Source organism: Gallinula chloropus (assembly GCF_964237585.1).
Source record: "Gallinula chloropus genome assembly, contig: HAP1_SCAFFOLD_701, whole genome shotgun sequence".
NCBI lineage: Eukaryota > Metazoa > Chordata > Aves > Gruiformes > Rallidae > Gallinula > Gallinula chloropus.
The window spans coordinates 509-17,332 of NW_028168285.1; the positions used below are offsets into that span (position 1 = coordinate 509).

The window sequence follows — 16,824 nt, forward strand, 5'->3', positions numbered from 1 at the left end:
GTTGGTTGGGTGGGTGTTTGTTTGGTTGAGTGGTTGGTTGGGTGGGTGGGTGGGTGGGTGGTTGGTTGGTTGGTTGGTTGAGTGGTTGGTTGGGTGGGTGTTTGTTTGGTTGAGTGGTTGGTTGGGTGGGTGGGTGGTTGGTTGAGTGGTTGGTTGTGTGGTTGGTTGTGTGGTTGCTTGGTTGGTTGGTTGGTTGGTTGGTTGAGTGGTTGGTTGGTTGGTTGGTTGGTTGGTTGTGTGGTTGGTTGTGTGGTTGCTTGGTTGAGTGGTTAGTTGGGTGTGGTTGGTTGGTTGAATGGTTGGATGAGTGGTTGGTTTAGTGGTTGTTAGGTTGGGTGGTTGAGTGGTTGGTTGGTTGAGTGGTTGGATGGGTGGTTGGTTTAGTGGTTGTTTGGTTGGGTGGTTGAGTGGTTGGTTGGGTGAGTGGTTGGATGGCTGGTTGGGTGGTTGGGTGGGTGGTTGAATGGTTGGTTGGTTGAGTGGTTGTTTGGTTGGGTGGTTGAGTGGTTGGGTGGGTGGGTGGGTGGGTGGTTGGTTGGGTGAGTGTTTGGATGGGTGGTTGAATGGTTGGGTGGTTGAGTGGTCGGATGGTTGTTTGGGTGGTTGGTTGAGTGGTTGGTTGGGTGGGTGGGTAGTTGAGTGTTTGGATGGGTGATTGGTTGAGTGGTTGTTTGGTAGGGTGGTTGAGTGGTTGGTTGGGTAGTTGGGTGGTTGGTTGGATGGTTGTTTGGGTGGTTGGTTGAGTGTTTGGTTGAGTGGTTGGATGGTTGGTTGGTTGGGTGGGTGGGTGGTTGGCTGGTTGGCTGGTGGGGTGGCTGGGTGGTCGGTTCAAACCTTGGGTAGGACGTGGTTTATTTGGGGTGGTGGGGAGGAGGTCGGATGGGGTGGGGGTGATTTTTTGGAGGTGGGCTGAGGTGGGACTGGTGTCCCACCAGCCAGAGAGATGCTGACCTGGGACATTGTTAACATAGCAGCCATCCACCAGCCAATGGCTGTCCTTGGGGTCGCAGAGCGGTGGTAGGTAGGGGGTGTAGGACGCACTGGCTCGGACGTAGCGCCAAAGGCTACCTGCCGGAGGGAGAGGACATGGTCATGGCCACCATGGCCATGATGGGGTAGGTAGGGGAAGGTGGGACATGCCCAAACCACCTGGCTATGGGTGATTGAGGATGCTGGGGGGACAGTTGTAGCCCCCTCAAGACCAAAGGGATGGGCCTCACCCACGTGGGGATGGGGAAGGATGGGTGGGGGAGATGTTCTCCAGAAGGTTAAGGGTGGTGAGTGGGGGTTAGTTGGGGTTAAGAGGCCAGAGGAGAAGGCAGAGGGAGAGCCAGGCCGCTGAGGAGCCACCTCACTGGACGGCTCAATGTCCCAGGTGAGCTCCAGACACCAGGCAAGGAGGAGGGGCAGCCACCACCACGTCCCCACCACCGTGAGGTACCCACCACCACCAGACCCCCACCACCACCACCATGTCCCCACCACCACCACGTCCCCACCACCGTGAGGTACCCACCACCACCACCACCAGGCCCCCACCACCACCACCATGTCCCCACCACCGTGAGGTACCCACCACCACCAGACCCCCACCGCTACCACCATGTCCCCACCACCATGATGTACCCACCACCACCACCACCAGACCCCCACCGCTACCACATCATCCCCACCACCACCATGGCATCATCCTCACTATGGCATCATCCCCACCACCACCACCACCACAGCATCTTCCCCACCACCACCACCATCCCCACCACCACTACCACCATGGCATCATCTCCACCACCACCACCATGGCATCATCCCCACCACCACCACCATGGCATCATCCCCAACACCACCACCATGGCATCACCCCCACCACCACCATGGCATCATCCCCAACACCACCACCATGGCATCACCCCCACCACCACCATGGCATCATCCCCAACACCACCACCATGGCATCACCCCCACCACCACCATGGCATCACCCCCACCACCACCATGGCATCACCCCCACCACCATGGCATCATCCCCACCACCACCACATCCCCACCACCACGGCATCACCCCCACCACCATGGCATCATCCCCACCACCACCACATCCCCACCACCACCAGAACCACCATGGTATCATCCCCACCACCACTGTATCTTCTCTGCCACCATGGCATCACCCCCCTCACCATCACCACCACCACCACCATATTTTCTCTTCCACTATGGCCTCATCCCCACCACCACCACCATCCCCACCACCACCACCACCATGGCATCATCCCCACCACCACCACATCCCCACCACCACCACCATGGCATCATCCCCACCACCACCACATCCCCACCACCACCAGAACCACCATGGTATCATCCCCACCACCACTGTACCTTCTCTGCCACCACGGTATCATCCCCACCACCACCACCACGGCATCATCCCCACCACCACAGCATCCCCACCACCACCAGAACCACCATGGTATCATCCCCACCACCACTGTATCTTCTCTGCCACCATGGCATCACCCCCCTCACTACCACTACATTACCACCACCATATTTTCTCTTCCACTATGGCATCATCCCCACCGTGGCATCATCCCCACCACCACCAGGACCTCACCACCACCACCATGGCATCATCCCCACCACCACCACATCCCCACCACCACCAGAACCACCATGGTATCATCCCCACCACCACTGTATCTTCTCTGCCACCACGGCATCATCCCCACCACCACAACATCCCCACCACCACCAGAACCACCATGGTATCATCCCCACCACCACTGTATCTTCTCTGCCACCATGGCATCACCCCCCTCACCACCACCACCATCACCACCATATTTTCTCTTCCACTATGGCATCATCCCCACTGTGGCATCATCCCCACCACCACCACCATCCCCACCACCACCATCACCATGGCATCATCCCCACCACCACCACCATGGCATCATCCCCAACACCACCACCATGGCATCACCCCCCTCACCACCACCACCACCACCACCATATTTTCTCTTCCACTATGGCATCATCCCCACCACCACCAGGACCTCACCACCACCACCACCACCATGGCATCATCACCACCACCACCACCACCACCACCACCACCACCACCACCATCACCACCATCACCACCACCACCATATTTTCTCTTCCACCATGGCATCATCCCCACCACCACCACCACCATCCCCACCACCACCATACTTTCTCTTCCACTATGGCATCATCCCCACCACCACCAGGACCTCACCACCACCACCACCACCGCGTCCCCGTGCTCCCCATGCTGTGAGCGTGGGTTACTGGGGTTAGTGGTGAGCAGATGTTAAGAGGGGTGGAGGACACATGCATGATGGAGGTTCTACACCCTGATTCTACCCCCCAAAAACCCCACCGAGGACGTGGGGTACAGCCAGATCCCCATGAGGACCTGATCCTGGTTGGGGATCACCAGCACCAGGGTGGATTTGGGAAGCCACCAGCTGCCCCCCATGGAGCTCTTACCATCTGTGTGGACCCTCATGGCCGAGGCCGTGATGTCGGTCGTGACGTTGAAGTAGGGCAACCACAGGTCCTGAAAGGACAAGGTGGGGGTGGGTGACACTGTGGAGGTGTTGGGGAGGTGGGGAGGTGGTTGAAGACCTTGGGGAGGGGTTGGTGGTCCATGTGAGGTACCCACCTCGATCTGCTTGTCCTGGAAGACCTTGTTGATGCTGGCGTTGAAGGCTGAACCAGAAAACATGGAGGTGATGGGGTAGGTGAGGTCCAGGACGGTCTCGAACACTGAGTTCATGCACTGGAGGAGGAGGAGGAGGAGGAGGAAGAAGGAGGAGAGAAGGAGGAGGAGGAGGAAGGAAAAGAACAAGGAGAGGAGGAGGAAGATGAGCAAAAGGAAGAGGAGGAGGAGGAGGAAGAAGAACAAGAAGGAGAGAAGGAGGAGTATGAGCAAGGAGAGAAGGAGGAGGAGGAGGAGGATGAGCAAGGAGAGAAGGAGGAGAAGGAGGATGAGCAAGGAGAGAAGGAGGAGAAGGAGGATGAGCAAGGAGAGGAGGAGAAGGAGGATGAGCAAGGAGAGGAGGAGAAGGAGGATGAGCAAGGAGAGAAGGAGGAGAAGGAGGATGAGCAAGGAGAGAAGGAGGAGGAGGAGGATGAGCAAGAAGGAGAGAAGGAGGAGGAGGATGAAAGAAAAGAACAAGGAGAAAAGGAGGAGGAAGATGAACAAGAGAGGAGGAGGAAGAAGATGAGCAGAAGAAAAGAAGGTGGTAGTGGAGGAAGAGGAGGAAGGAGAAAGAGGAGGAGGAAGATGAATAAAGAGAAGAAGAAGGAGGAGGAAGATGAACAAGGAGAGAAGAAGGAAGAGGAGGAAGGTGAGCAAGAAAGAGAGAAGGAGGAGGAGGAAGATGACCAAGAAGGAGAGAGGGAGGAGGAGAAGGAGGAGGAGGATGGACAAGAAGAAGAGAAGGAGGAGGAAGATGGACAAGAAGGAGGAGGAGGAAGATGAACAAGAAGGAGGAAGATGAACAAGAAGGAGGAGGAAGATGAACAAGAGGAGAGAAGGAGGAGGAGGAAGATAAGCAAGGAGAGAAGGAGGAGGAGGAGGATGACCAAGGAGAGAAGGAAGACGAAGAAGAGCAGATGGAGAAGAAGGTGGAGGAAGATGAGAAAGGAAGAGAAGAAGGAGGAGGAGGAGGAAGATGAGCAAGGAGAGAAGGAGGAGGGGGAGGATGAGCAAGGAGAGAAGGAGGAGGGGGAGGATGAGCAAGGAGAGAAGGAGGAGGAGGAGGATGAGCAAGGAGAGAAGGAGGAGGAGGAGGATGAGCAAGGAGAGAAGGAGGAGGAGGAGGATGAGCAAGGAGAGAAGGAGGACAAAGATGAGCAGACAGAGAAGAAGGTGGAGGAAGATGAGTAAGGAAGAGAAGAAGGAGGAGGAGGAAGATGACCAAGGAGAGAAGGAGGAGGAAGATGACCAAGAAGAAGGAGGAAGAAGACGAGCAGTAGAAAAGGGGAAGGTGGTGGAGGAAGAGGAGAAAGGAGAAAGAGGAAGAAAAGGAAGAAGAGGAAGAAGAAAGAGGAAGAAGGAGCCAGGAGAGGAAGCAGAGAATGAGGAAGGCACACCCAGAGACCGGGGTGCCCAGGGCAGGGAGGGGGCCAGGGCTGGGGTGGGGGGGGGGCTGGGGGGCAGCACCCACCTTGGCCCACTCGCGCGCCCGCTGCTTGGTGCGCACGGCGCTGCGCTCCTCGGCGTACAGCGCCCCGATGAAGGCGCCGATGGAGGTGCCGCCCACCATGTCGATGGGGATCCCAGACTCCTCCATGGCCTTGATCACCCCGATGTGGGAGCAGCCCCTGGGGAGGGGAACAAGCGGGAGAGGTGGGAGGGAGGGAAGGAGGGAGATGGAGGGATTGAGGGATGGAGGGAGGGAGGGAGGGAGGGAGGGAGGGAGGGAGGGAGGGAGGGATAGAGGGAGATGGATGGATTGAGGGAGGGATGGAGGGAGGGATGGAGAGAGGGAGGGAGATGGATAGATGGAGGGAGGGATGGAGGGAGGGATAGAGGGAGGGATGGAGGGAGGGATGGAGGGAGGGATGGAGGGAGGGATGGAGGGAGGGATGGAGGGAGGGATGGAGGGATAGAGGGATGGAGGGATAGAGGGATGGAGGGATAGAGGGATGGAGGGATAGAGGGAGGGATGGAGGAAGAGATGGAGAGATAGAGGGAGGGATGGAGAGATAGAGGGAGGGATGGAGAGATAGAGGGATGGAGGGATGGAGGGAGGGATGGAGGGAGGGATGGAGGGAGGGATGGAGGGAGGGATGGAGGGAGGGATAGAGAGATAGAGGGAGGGATAGAGGGAGGGATAGAGAGATAGAGGGAGGGAGGGAGGGAGGGAGGGATGGATGGAGGGATAGAGGGAGGGAGAGTTGGAGGGAGGGAGAGATAGAGGGAGGGAGAGATGGAGGGAGGGATGGAGAGATGGAGGGAGGGAGGGATGGAGAGATGGAGGGAGGGATGGGTGGGCGGGTGGGAAGAGGGATAGAAGGAGGGATGGTGGTCTGGAGGGGTGGGATGGGAGAAGGGACCTACAACCCCCCCTCAGCTCACCCTAAACCTACAGCTCAGCACCCACCTGGCTCCACCCCCTCCCAGCACCAGGGCGATGGTGTTGCCGGTCAGGACCCGTGCCAACCTGGAGAAGTCACTGTGCCGGTCAGCGTTCTTCTCAAACACCTTCTCATACATCTCCCTCTGCCAAGGTGACACCCACAACACCAAGGTGACCACGACACCGGTGAGACCACCAAGACCACCCCCAGAGAGGGAGAGATGGAGAAAGAGAGAGAGAGAGAAAGAGAGAGAGAGAGGGAGAGGAGACACCCCTACCAGCTTGGTGGGACTCCGTCGGGAGAAGACCCTCCGTGGACACCTGATGTGGAGGTGACCAGAACACCAACTCCTCATGTTCAACCACTCAACAGTCCTAGAAGGGCTGGGACCATCTTCACGGTGTAGGAGGACCAACTGCTTCAACGCCCTCACCGCCGTGTTCTCCAACATCTGCTCCAGCTGGAGAAGAACCATCAGCCAACCCCTTGGGTTTGGAGGTGTTGGCTCATCATCTCCAACCATCCCCCACCCCACCCCACCACCAAACAACTCACCTCCCCCAAGGTGGGTTCTTGGTCACCCAACCCAACGATGAGGATACAGTCGGCTTGACGGATGCACCGCACGGTCCACGGGGTGAGGGTACAGTCGGTTTGGTAGAGGACAATGCGGTGGATGTCCTCTTGTTGTGCCAACCAACCTGACAGGCGGTACTCCTGGATGCTGCCAAGGTGGGAGAAGGTCAACTGGTTGTAGGGTGGTGGGACAAGCCCATCGTGGGCTTTGCAATGGGGGTTTTACCTGTCCAGGGCGGAGGAACCCAGGCGGGCGCGGATGATGTCACTGGTGAGGAGCAGCGTGGGACCTGGGGGGGGTTGTGGGGGTGATCAACCACTGTGGGGGATGTGGTCACCCACCGTGGGGCTGTGGTCAAGCACAATGCCACCAGACCACAGTCACCTCCATGCCATGGCCACCACCACACCATGGGGCTGTGATGGTGACCATCCCATGGTGCCCACCATGCCACAAGACCACAGTCATCTCCATGCCATGGCCACCACCATCATGCCATGGCCACCACCATCATGCCATGGCCACCACCACCATACCACAGCCACCACCACACCAAAGGGCTGTGATGGTGACCATCCCATGGTGCCCACCATGGTCACCTCCATCCCATGGCCACTACCCCATGGGCACCACCACACCATGGGGCTGTGATGGTGACCATCCCATGGTGCCCACCATGCCACAAGACCACAGTCACCTCCATGCCATGGCCACCACCATCATGCCATGGTACCACCTCCACACCATGGCCACCACCACATCATGGGGCAGTGATGGTCACCATCCCATGGTGCCCACCATGGTCACCTCCATCCCATGGCCACCACCACACCATGGCCACCACCATGCCATGGGGCTGTGACGGTCACCATGTCGTGGTGCCCACCACGTCACAAGACCACAGTCACCTCCACCCCATGGCCACCACCACCACACCATGGCCACCACCATCATGCCATGGCCACCACCACACCATGGGGCTGTGATGGTCACCATCCCATGGTGCCCACCATGCCACAAGCCCACTGTCACCCCCATGCCATGGCCACCACCACGCTGCCACTCACCGATGGCGTTGAGCGCGTGCTTGAGCTCCAGCGTGAAGGCGGCCGTGGGCACGTCGTCACCCACCGGCAGCACCGCCACGGTGGACAAGTTGCTGGTGGGGTTGGTGGGCTCTGAGCTGGAGGCCATACCCAAGCCAGAACCTGCATGGAGAAGAGACCAGGGGGTGGTGGCCACCTTCCACGGGCTGCTTTGCTGGTGGCCACCAGCCCTGGGGAGGACACCCCGTTGGGGCTCACTTGCAAAAGGGCCACGGAGCTGCTGAAGGTTCCCCAAGATCTTCTGGCTCAGGAGGTGGATGAGGCGGGTGACGACCTGTGGGGATCAAGGATGGGTCACCAGACCTGGCAGGGACTTCTCAAGCTAAGGACTCGTTGAGCCCCCTTGAGATGGAGGTTCCACATGGCTCATCTCCGTGCCACGGCCACCACCATCATGCCATGGCCACCACCATCATGCCATGGCCACCACCTCCATGCCATGGCCACCACCAAGCCACAGGGCTGTGATGGTGACCATCCCATGGTGCCCACCATGCCACAAGACCATGGCCACCACCATCATGCCATGGCCACCACCTCCATGCCATGGCCACCACCAAGCCACAGGGCTGTGATGGTGACCATCCCATGGTGCCTACCATGGCACAAGACCATGGCCACCACCACGCCATGGCCACCACCATCATGCCATGGCCACCACCTCCATGCCATGGCCACCACCATGCCATGGGGCTGTGATGGTCACCATCCCATGGTGCCCACTGTACCACAAGACCATGGCCACCACCACACCATGGCCACCACCTCCATGCCATGGCCACCACCAAGCCACAGGGCTGTGATGGTGACCATCCCATGGTGCCCACTGTGCCACAAGACCACAGCCACCACCACACCATGGCCACCACCACACCATGGCCACCACCTCCATGCCATGGCCACCACCACACCATGGGGCTGTGATGATCACCATGTCACGGTGCCAAACATGCCACAAGACCATGGCTGCCTCCACACCATGGCCACCACCACCACGCCATGGCCACCACCACCACACCATGGCCACCACCACACCACAGAGGGTTTACCTGGGGGTATCTACGCTTGATGTTGTTCAAGGTGCCTTCAGGAAGCTTGGCCAACTCCGTGTCCCGGACCGCGTGGACCGTGGTGGCACGGGGTTGCCTGGTGAGAGCTTCCACCTAGAGAAGACAAGGCCAGAGCTCAGATCTACTGGAGCAAACAGACAAAACCCCAAGGTGTCCAAGGTGTCCACTCCCTTTTGGGGGGTCCTTGACATGGTCCTCACCACCCCGATGAGGTCCCCACGGCCGTACTCCCCGATGAGCTCCTTCTTCCCACTCCCCTTCTGGATAACGGAGCGGAGACGCCCGTTGAGCGCGATGTAGGTACAGTCAGACTTGTCACCCTGCCTGGAGAAGCCACCACCAGCAAGAAATCATCCTTCCCCTTCCCCAACTAAGTTCAGGTGGGGCATCCCCCCCACCCCATAAGTTGGTTCCTCTACCTGTAGAGAGCCCGCCCGGCTTCCACCGCCATCCAATCGATGGCGAAGTCCATTTGGCGCACGAAGGGCGACATCCGGGCGGCCACGGTGTGGGCCACGCTCAACACCACGCTGGGCTGCTCCCTCATGATCCTAGAGGTCCAAGAGGAGGTGGTGGTGACCCCTGAAGAGGTGACAACCCCACTTCCCATTGGTCTTTCACCCTTCTCTTGGCCAACGCCGGGGACTCACTCGTAGAAGTCGGACTTGGAGATCTTCAGGAAGGTGCAGTCACGGTTGGCTTTGATGGTGAAGATGAGGGGTTCACCAGTAAGGACGGCCAGTTGTCCCACCATCTCCCCAGGTTGGGTCAAGAAGAGGCAGACGTCCTCTGCCTTGTCGATCATCCGCTGGTAGACGTGGAGACAACCCCAGAGCACGAAGTGGAGGCTGACGTCCTGTCAAAGCCACCCCTTGTCACCTCTTGGGGACCCACCTGGGACCTCCTCCCAAGGCACAGGAGGTGGTTCTAGGGTTGGTTCCTGTCCCCAAGCCTGGTCAGGAGGAGTAGGAACCCCCCAGAGCATGAAGAGGCTGATCTCCTGTCAAAGTCACCTCTTCGGGACCACCTGGGACCTTCTCCCAAGACACAGGAGGTGGTTCTAGGGTTGGTTCCTGTCCCCAGCCCTGGTCAGGAGGAGTAGGAACCCCCCCTGGGACCTCCTCCCAAGACACAGGAGATGGTTCTAGGGTTGGTTCCTGTCCCCAAGCCTGGTCAGGAGGAGTAGGACCCCCCCAGAGCACAAAGAGGCCGATATCCTGTCCAAGTGACCCCTTGTCACCTCTTGGAGACCCCCTGGGACCTCCTCCCAAGACACAGGAGGTGGTTCTAGGGTTGGTTCCTGTCCCCAAGCCTGGCCAGGAGGAGTAGGACCCCCCTTGGGACCTTCTCCCAAGACACAAGAGGTGGTTCTAGGGATGGTTCCTGTCCCCAGCCCTGGTCAGGAGGAGTAGAACCCCGCCTGGGACCTCCTCCCAAGGCACAGGAGGTGGTTCTAGGGTTGGTTCCTGTCCCCAAGCCTGGTCAGGAGGAGTAGAACCCTCCGTGGGACCTTCTCCCAAGACACAGGAGGTGGTTCTAGGGTTGGTTCCTGTCCCCAACCCTGGTCAGGAGGAGTAGGACCCCCCCAGAGCATGAAGAGGCTGATCTCCTGTCCAAGTGACCCCTTGTCACCCCTTGGGGACCACCTAGGACCTTCTCCCAAGGCACAGGAGGTGGTTCTAGGGTTGGTTCCTCTCCCCAAGCCTGGTCAGGAGGAGTAGGACCCTATGGAAGATCAGGGATGGGGTGAGGTGGGATGTGATCCCACCCCAAAACCAGACCCACCTGGTCTCCTTGACGGGCAATGACTGTCCCAGCTTTGGCATGATGGAGCAAGACCCGGTTGTTGAGGAGAGAAGGGTCCTGGAAGAAAGAAGGGGACCACTTGAGGTGATGAGGACCACCATGAGGAGACAGAGGACCACCAGCAGGCCATGGGGACCACCACAAAGAGATAGGGATCCACCACAAAGCAACGGGGACCCACCACAAGACCACAAAGACCCATCACAAGACCATGAGGACCCACCACAAGACCATGAGGACCCCCACAAAGCAATGGGGACCCACCACAAGACCATGAGGACCCACCACAAAGCCACAAAGACCCCCACAAGACCATGAAGACCCATCACAAGACCACAAAGACTCACCACAAGACCAGGAGGACCCACCACAAGACCATGAGGACCCTCACAAGACCACGAGGACCCACCATAAAGCAATGGGGACCCACCACAAGACCAGGAGGACCCCCACAAGACCAGGAAGACTCACCACAAGACCTCAAAGAAACACCACAAGGCCACAAAGACCCACCACAAGACCACAAAGACCCCCACAAGACCATGAAGACCCACCACAAGACCACGAGGACCCACCACAAAGCCACAAAGACACCCACAAGACCATGAAGACACCCACAAGACCATGAAGACCCATCACAAGACCACAAAGACCCACCACAAGACCACAAAGACCCCCACAAGACCACAAAGACCCCCACAAGACCACAAAGACCTATCACAAGACCATGAAGACCCATCACAAGACCACAAAGACCCACCACAAGACCACAAAGACCCCCACAACACCACGAAGACCTCCACAAGACCACGAAGACCCACCACAAGACCACGAGGACCCACCACAAGACCATAAGGACCCACCACAAGACCACAAAGACCCACCACAAGACCATGAGGACCCACCACAAGACCATGAGGACCCCCACAAGACCATGAGGACCCACCACAACACCACGAGGACCCACCACAACACCACGAGGACCCACCACAACACCACAAAGACCCACCACAAGACCATGAAGACCCCCACAAGACCATGAGGGCCCCCACAACACCATGAAGACCCACCACAATGTGATGGGGACCCACCAGAGGACCAGGAGGACTCACCACAAGACCAAAAAGACCCACCACAAGACCATGAAGATCACCATAAGACCATGAGGACCCCCACAAGACCACAAAGACCCACCACAAAGTGATGGAGACCCACCAGAAGACCAGGAGGACCCAGCACAAGGCCACGATTGACCCAAGTGGACATCCTCACCTCCACCTTCATGAGCTTGACCAGCTCCCTCTTGGCAGCCTCGAAGACGGCGCTGGTCTGGCGGCCCTGGAAGGGCCCGAAGGGACAGTCGCCGGCGGGCGGCTCGTCCTCGCAGCACTGGTAGTGGTGGGAGCCAGACGGCTGCTCCTCCACCGGCACCGGCCTCCGCTCCTTGGGCTCGTGGGACATGGACTTCAGGGAGAGGGTGGAACATCTCCAGCCAGCCAGCCAGCCTCCATCCTTCATCCATCATCCCTCCATCATCCCTCCATCCCTCCATCATCCCTCCATCCATCATCCCTCCATCCTTCATCCATCATCCCTCCATACATCCCTCCATCCATCATCCCTCCATTGTCCCTCCATCCATCCCTCCATCCATCATCCCTCCATTGTCCCTCCATCCATCCCTCCATCCATCATCCCTCCATTGTCCCTCCATCCATCCCTCCATCCATCCCTCCATCCTCCATCCATCCCTCCCTCCCTCCATCCATCCCTCCATCATCCCTCCCTCCCTCCGTCCATCCATCATCCCTCCATCCATCCCTCCATCCCTCCATCATCCATCCATCCATCATCCATCCATCCAACCCTCCATCCATCATCCCTCCATCCCTCCCTCCATCATCCCTCCATCCCTCCATCATCCATCCATCCATCCATCCATCCACCCTCCATCCATCCACCCCTCCATCCCATCCACCCCTCCACCCCGCCCTCCCTCCATCCATCCATCCATCATCCCTCCATCCATCCCTCCATCATCCATCCATCCATCCATCCATCGCTCCCTCCATCATCCCCATCCATCCATCCCTCCTCCATCCATCCATCCATCCATCCCTCCCTCCATCCATCCCTCCATCCATCCCTCCCTCCATCCATCCCTCCATCCATCCCTCCATCCATCCATCCCTCCATCCATCCCTCCATCCATCATCCATCCCTCCATCCCTCCATCATCCCTCCATCCATCCATCATCCATCATCCCTCCATCCATCCATCCATCCATCCATCCATCATCCCTCCATCCATCCCTCCCTCCCTCCATCCCTCCACCCATTTACATCTCTCCCTCCCTCCCTCCCTCCCTCCCTCCCTCCATCCACCATCCCTCCATCCATCCCTTCATCCCCATCTATCATCCCTCCTTCCATCCCTCCCTCCTCCATCCATCATCCATCCCTCCCTCCATCCCTCCCTCCTCCATCCATCATCCATCCCTCCCTCCATCCATCCCTCCATCTATCCCTCCATCCCTCCATCCACCCACCCATCCATCCCCTCCCTCCCTCCATCCATCCCTCCTCCACCCATCATCCATCCCTCCCTCCATCCCTCCATCCCCCTCCATCCCCACCCATCCCTCCATCTCCATCTCCCTCCCTCCCCGCTGCGGGACAGGCAGGCGGGACGGGGCGTTGCCAGCGCCCACCTCACCCTGGCGAAGGCGGCCATGGCGCCCGTGCTGTCCTCCTGCAGCGACACCGAGATGCGCCCGCGCTCGTACGCCATGTCGAAGTCAGAGCGAGGCCCCTTCTGCAGCCCTGCGGCGCAGAGAGGAGCGGGGGGGCTCCGGTGGCCGTGATGGAGAGGGCACGACCACCCCTCCAACAAACACCCGTCCCTCCCTCCCTCCACCAACCAACCACCCATCCCTCCCTCCCTCCATCAACCATCCCTCCCTCCCTCCAGCTCCACCCCTCCACCAAACACCCATCCCTCCCTCCAGCTCCATCCCTCCACCAACCAACCATCCCTCCCTCCATCCCTCCCTCCACCAACCACCCATCCCTCCCTCCACCAAACACCCATCCCTCCCCCTCCTCCCTCCCCTCCCTCCCTCCCTCCCTCCTCCCTCCCTCCTCCCCTCCCTCCCTCCCTCCCTCCCTCCCTCCATCCCTCCACCAACCACCCATCCCTCCCTCCCTCCATCAACCACCCATCCCTCCACCAAACACCCATCCCTCCCTCCATCAACCATCCCTCCACCAAACACCCATCCCTCCCTCCATCCCTCCAGCTCCATCCCTCCATCCATCAACGAACCATCCCTCCCACCACCCATCCCTCCATCTCCATCCCTCCATCAACGAACCATCCCTCCCACCACCCATCCCTCCATCTCCATCCCTCCCTCCATCCCTCTCCATCCCTCCCTCCCTCCATCCCTCCCCATCCCTCCCTCCCTCCATCCCTCCCTCTCTTCCTCCCTCTCTCCATCCATCCTTCCCACCCTCCATCCATCTCTCCCTCCATCCCTCCATCATCCCTCCCTCCATTCATCCCTCCCTCCATTCCTCATCCCTCCCTCCCTCCCTCTCTCCCTTCATCCCTCCCTCCCCATCTCTCCCTCCATCCCTCATCCCTCCCTCCATCCCACCCTCATCCATCCCTCTCCCTCCCTTCATCCCTCCCTCCCCCCATCTCTTCCTCCCTCATCCCTCCCTCCATCCCTCCCTCATCCATCCCTCCCTCCATCTCTCCATCATCCCTCCCTCTATCCATACCTTCATCCATCCCTCCCTCCATCCCTCATCCCTCCCTCCATCTCTTCCTCCCTCTCTTCTTCCCTCCCTCCCTCCCTCCCTCCCTCCCTCCCTCCCTCCCTCCCTCCCTTCATCCCTCCCTCCCTCCCTCCCTCCCTCCCTCCCTCCCCAGCCACCCTGGAAGTGCCGCTGGGGCTCTTTAATGTTGAAGGGATGATGGAGGGATGGGTGGAGGGAGGGAGGGAGGGAGGGATGAGGGGATGGAGGGATTGAGGGATGGAGGGAGGGATGGGGAACATGAGGCCCACCCCCCACCCTCCCCCCCAGCCTCTCCCCCACCTGAGATATCCACCGGCATGGAGATGCAGCGGCTCAGCAGCGGCGGCGGCGCCGTGGGCTCCACACCACCCCCTTTCAAGGGCTCAGCTGCAAGGTGAGAGCACCCTGAGCACCAGCACCCACCCCACCACCACCCAGCCACACCGGGGGAACCACCCTGAGGCCATGGGGACCACTACAAAGTGATGGGGATCCACCACAAGACCAGGAAGACCCCCACAAGACCACAAAGACCCATCACAACACCATGAGGACCCCCACAGGACCATGAGGACCCCCCACAAGACCACAAGGACCTACCACAGGACCATGAGGACCCCCACAAGACCACGAGGACTTTCACAAGACCATGAAGATCCCCCACAATATCACAAGGACCCACCACAAGACCACGAAGACCCACCACAGGACCATGAAGACCCCCACAAGACCATGAGGACTCCACAGGATCATGAGGACCCCACAAGACCACAAGGACCCACCACAGGACCACAAAGTCCCTCACAAGACCATGAAGACCCACCACAACACCACAAAGACCCCCACAAGACCACAAGGACCCACCACAGGACCATGAAGACCCCCACAAGACCACGAGGACTTTCACAAGACCACGAAGACCCTCACAGGACCATGAGGACCCCCACAGGACCATGAAGACCCACCACAAGACCACAAGGACCCTCACAAGACCATGAGGACCCCCACAAGACCACGAGGACTTTCACAAGACCATGAAGATCCCCCACAAGACCACAAGGACCCACAACAGGACCACAAAGTCCGTCACAAGACCACCAGAACCACCCACAAGACCACAAAGACCCACCACAAGACCATGAAGACCCCCACAGGACCATGAAGACCCTCACAGGACCATGAGGACCCCCACAAGACCACGAGGACCCCCACAAGACCATGAAGACCCCCCACCAGACCACAAAGACCCACCACAGGACCACGAAGTCCCTCACAAGACCACCAGAACCACCCACAAGACCACAAGAACCCACCACACGACCATGAAGTCCCTCACAAGACCACCAGGACTCTTCACAAGACCACCAGGACCACCCACAAGACCACAAGGACCCACCACAGGACCATGAAGACCCTCACAAGTCCATGAAGACCCACCACAAGACCACAAAGACCCCCCACAACACCAACCACATGGGTGGGGGGAGGGGAGGAGGGATCCCATCACCCCCTTCCCCAGGTCCTACCAGCTTCTCTACCCTCATCGGTGCCACCAAGGCCGCGCTTGCCGTGGCGGACGGGGCTGGTCCGGGCGGTGTGGCCGGGTTGAGAGAAGAGCCGGAGAGGTTGCATGTCCTACAGAAGATGGGGATGAGACCACCAATGATGGTTCTTTGAGGGCTGGGGTGGTCCAAATTAGGACCAAACCCACCCCTTTTACCATCCCCAACACCTCAACTCACGTGGCTGAAGAGCTCGTTGGTCAACCCCAGGTAGTTGTGCAAGGCCAAGAAGGTGACACGTTGGAGACGCACCATGATGATCTAAGAAAAAAAGGGGGGTTGAGATGCCTTCAACACCCCTTAAGCACCCAAAGGACCACCCTACCCCACCCTTCTGAGCCAAAATCACCTGCACCACCCGCACCAAACTCTCTGGGTACTTCTCAAAGACAGCTGAGAAGGCTTCAACTGGCAGCTGCAGCACGGTGGAGTCTTCTGCTGCCCGGGCACACACGGTCCTGTAGGGTCTTTGGTGGCCCTAGGTGACACGTTGGGTGGTGGGGGGGAGAGTGAGTGGCCTTTGGAGATCACTGTTGGGTTGGAGGGGCTTGGGGATGGACACTGTTGGGTTGGGGATGGACACTGTTGGGTTGGGGATGGACACTGTTGGGTTGGAGGGGCTTGGAGATGGCTTGGAGGGGCTTGGTGGGTCCTGTAGGGTCTTTGGTGGCCCTAGGTGACACGTTGGGTGGTGGGGGGGAGAGTGAGTGGCCTTTGGAGATCACTGTTGGGTTGGAGGGGCTTGGGGATGGACACTGTTGGGTTGGGGATGGACACTG

At 59.1% G+C, this 16,824-nt stretch overlaps 1 protein-coding gene across 1 annotated transcript; it reads right to left on the reverse strand.

Moving 5' to 3' along the window:
- Positions 1-834: 834 nt before the first annotated feature.
- On the reverse strand, positions 835-16,523 carry PNPLA6 (patatin like domain 6, lysophospholipase; the record flags this gene model as incomplete). The annotated part of the gene is made up of 21 exons (XM_084281040.1): positions 835-1,068; positions 3,520-3,589; positions 3,695-3,811; positions 5,205-5,361; positions 6,144-6,262; positions 6,398-6,580; positions 6,676-6,844; positions 6,923-6,986; positions 7,765-7,905; positions 8,002-8,077; positions 8,853-8,966; positions 9,074-9,197; positions 9,293-9,424; positions 9,524-9,729; positions 10,659-10,736; positions 11,952-12,143; positions 13,396-13,502; positions 14,784-14,870; positions 16,010-16,118; positions 16,226-16,306; positions 16,395-16,523. Coding segments are annotated over 21 exons (2,689 nt in total), but the record flags the coding sequence as incomplete, so codon positions are not given.
- Positions 16,524-16,824: the final 301 nt, after the last annotated feature.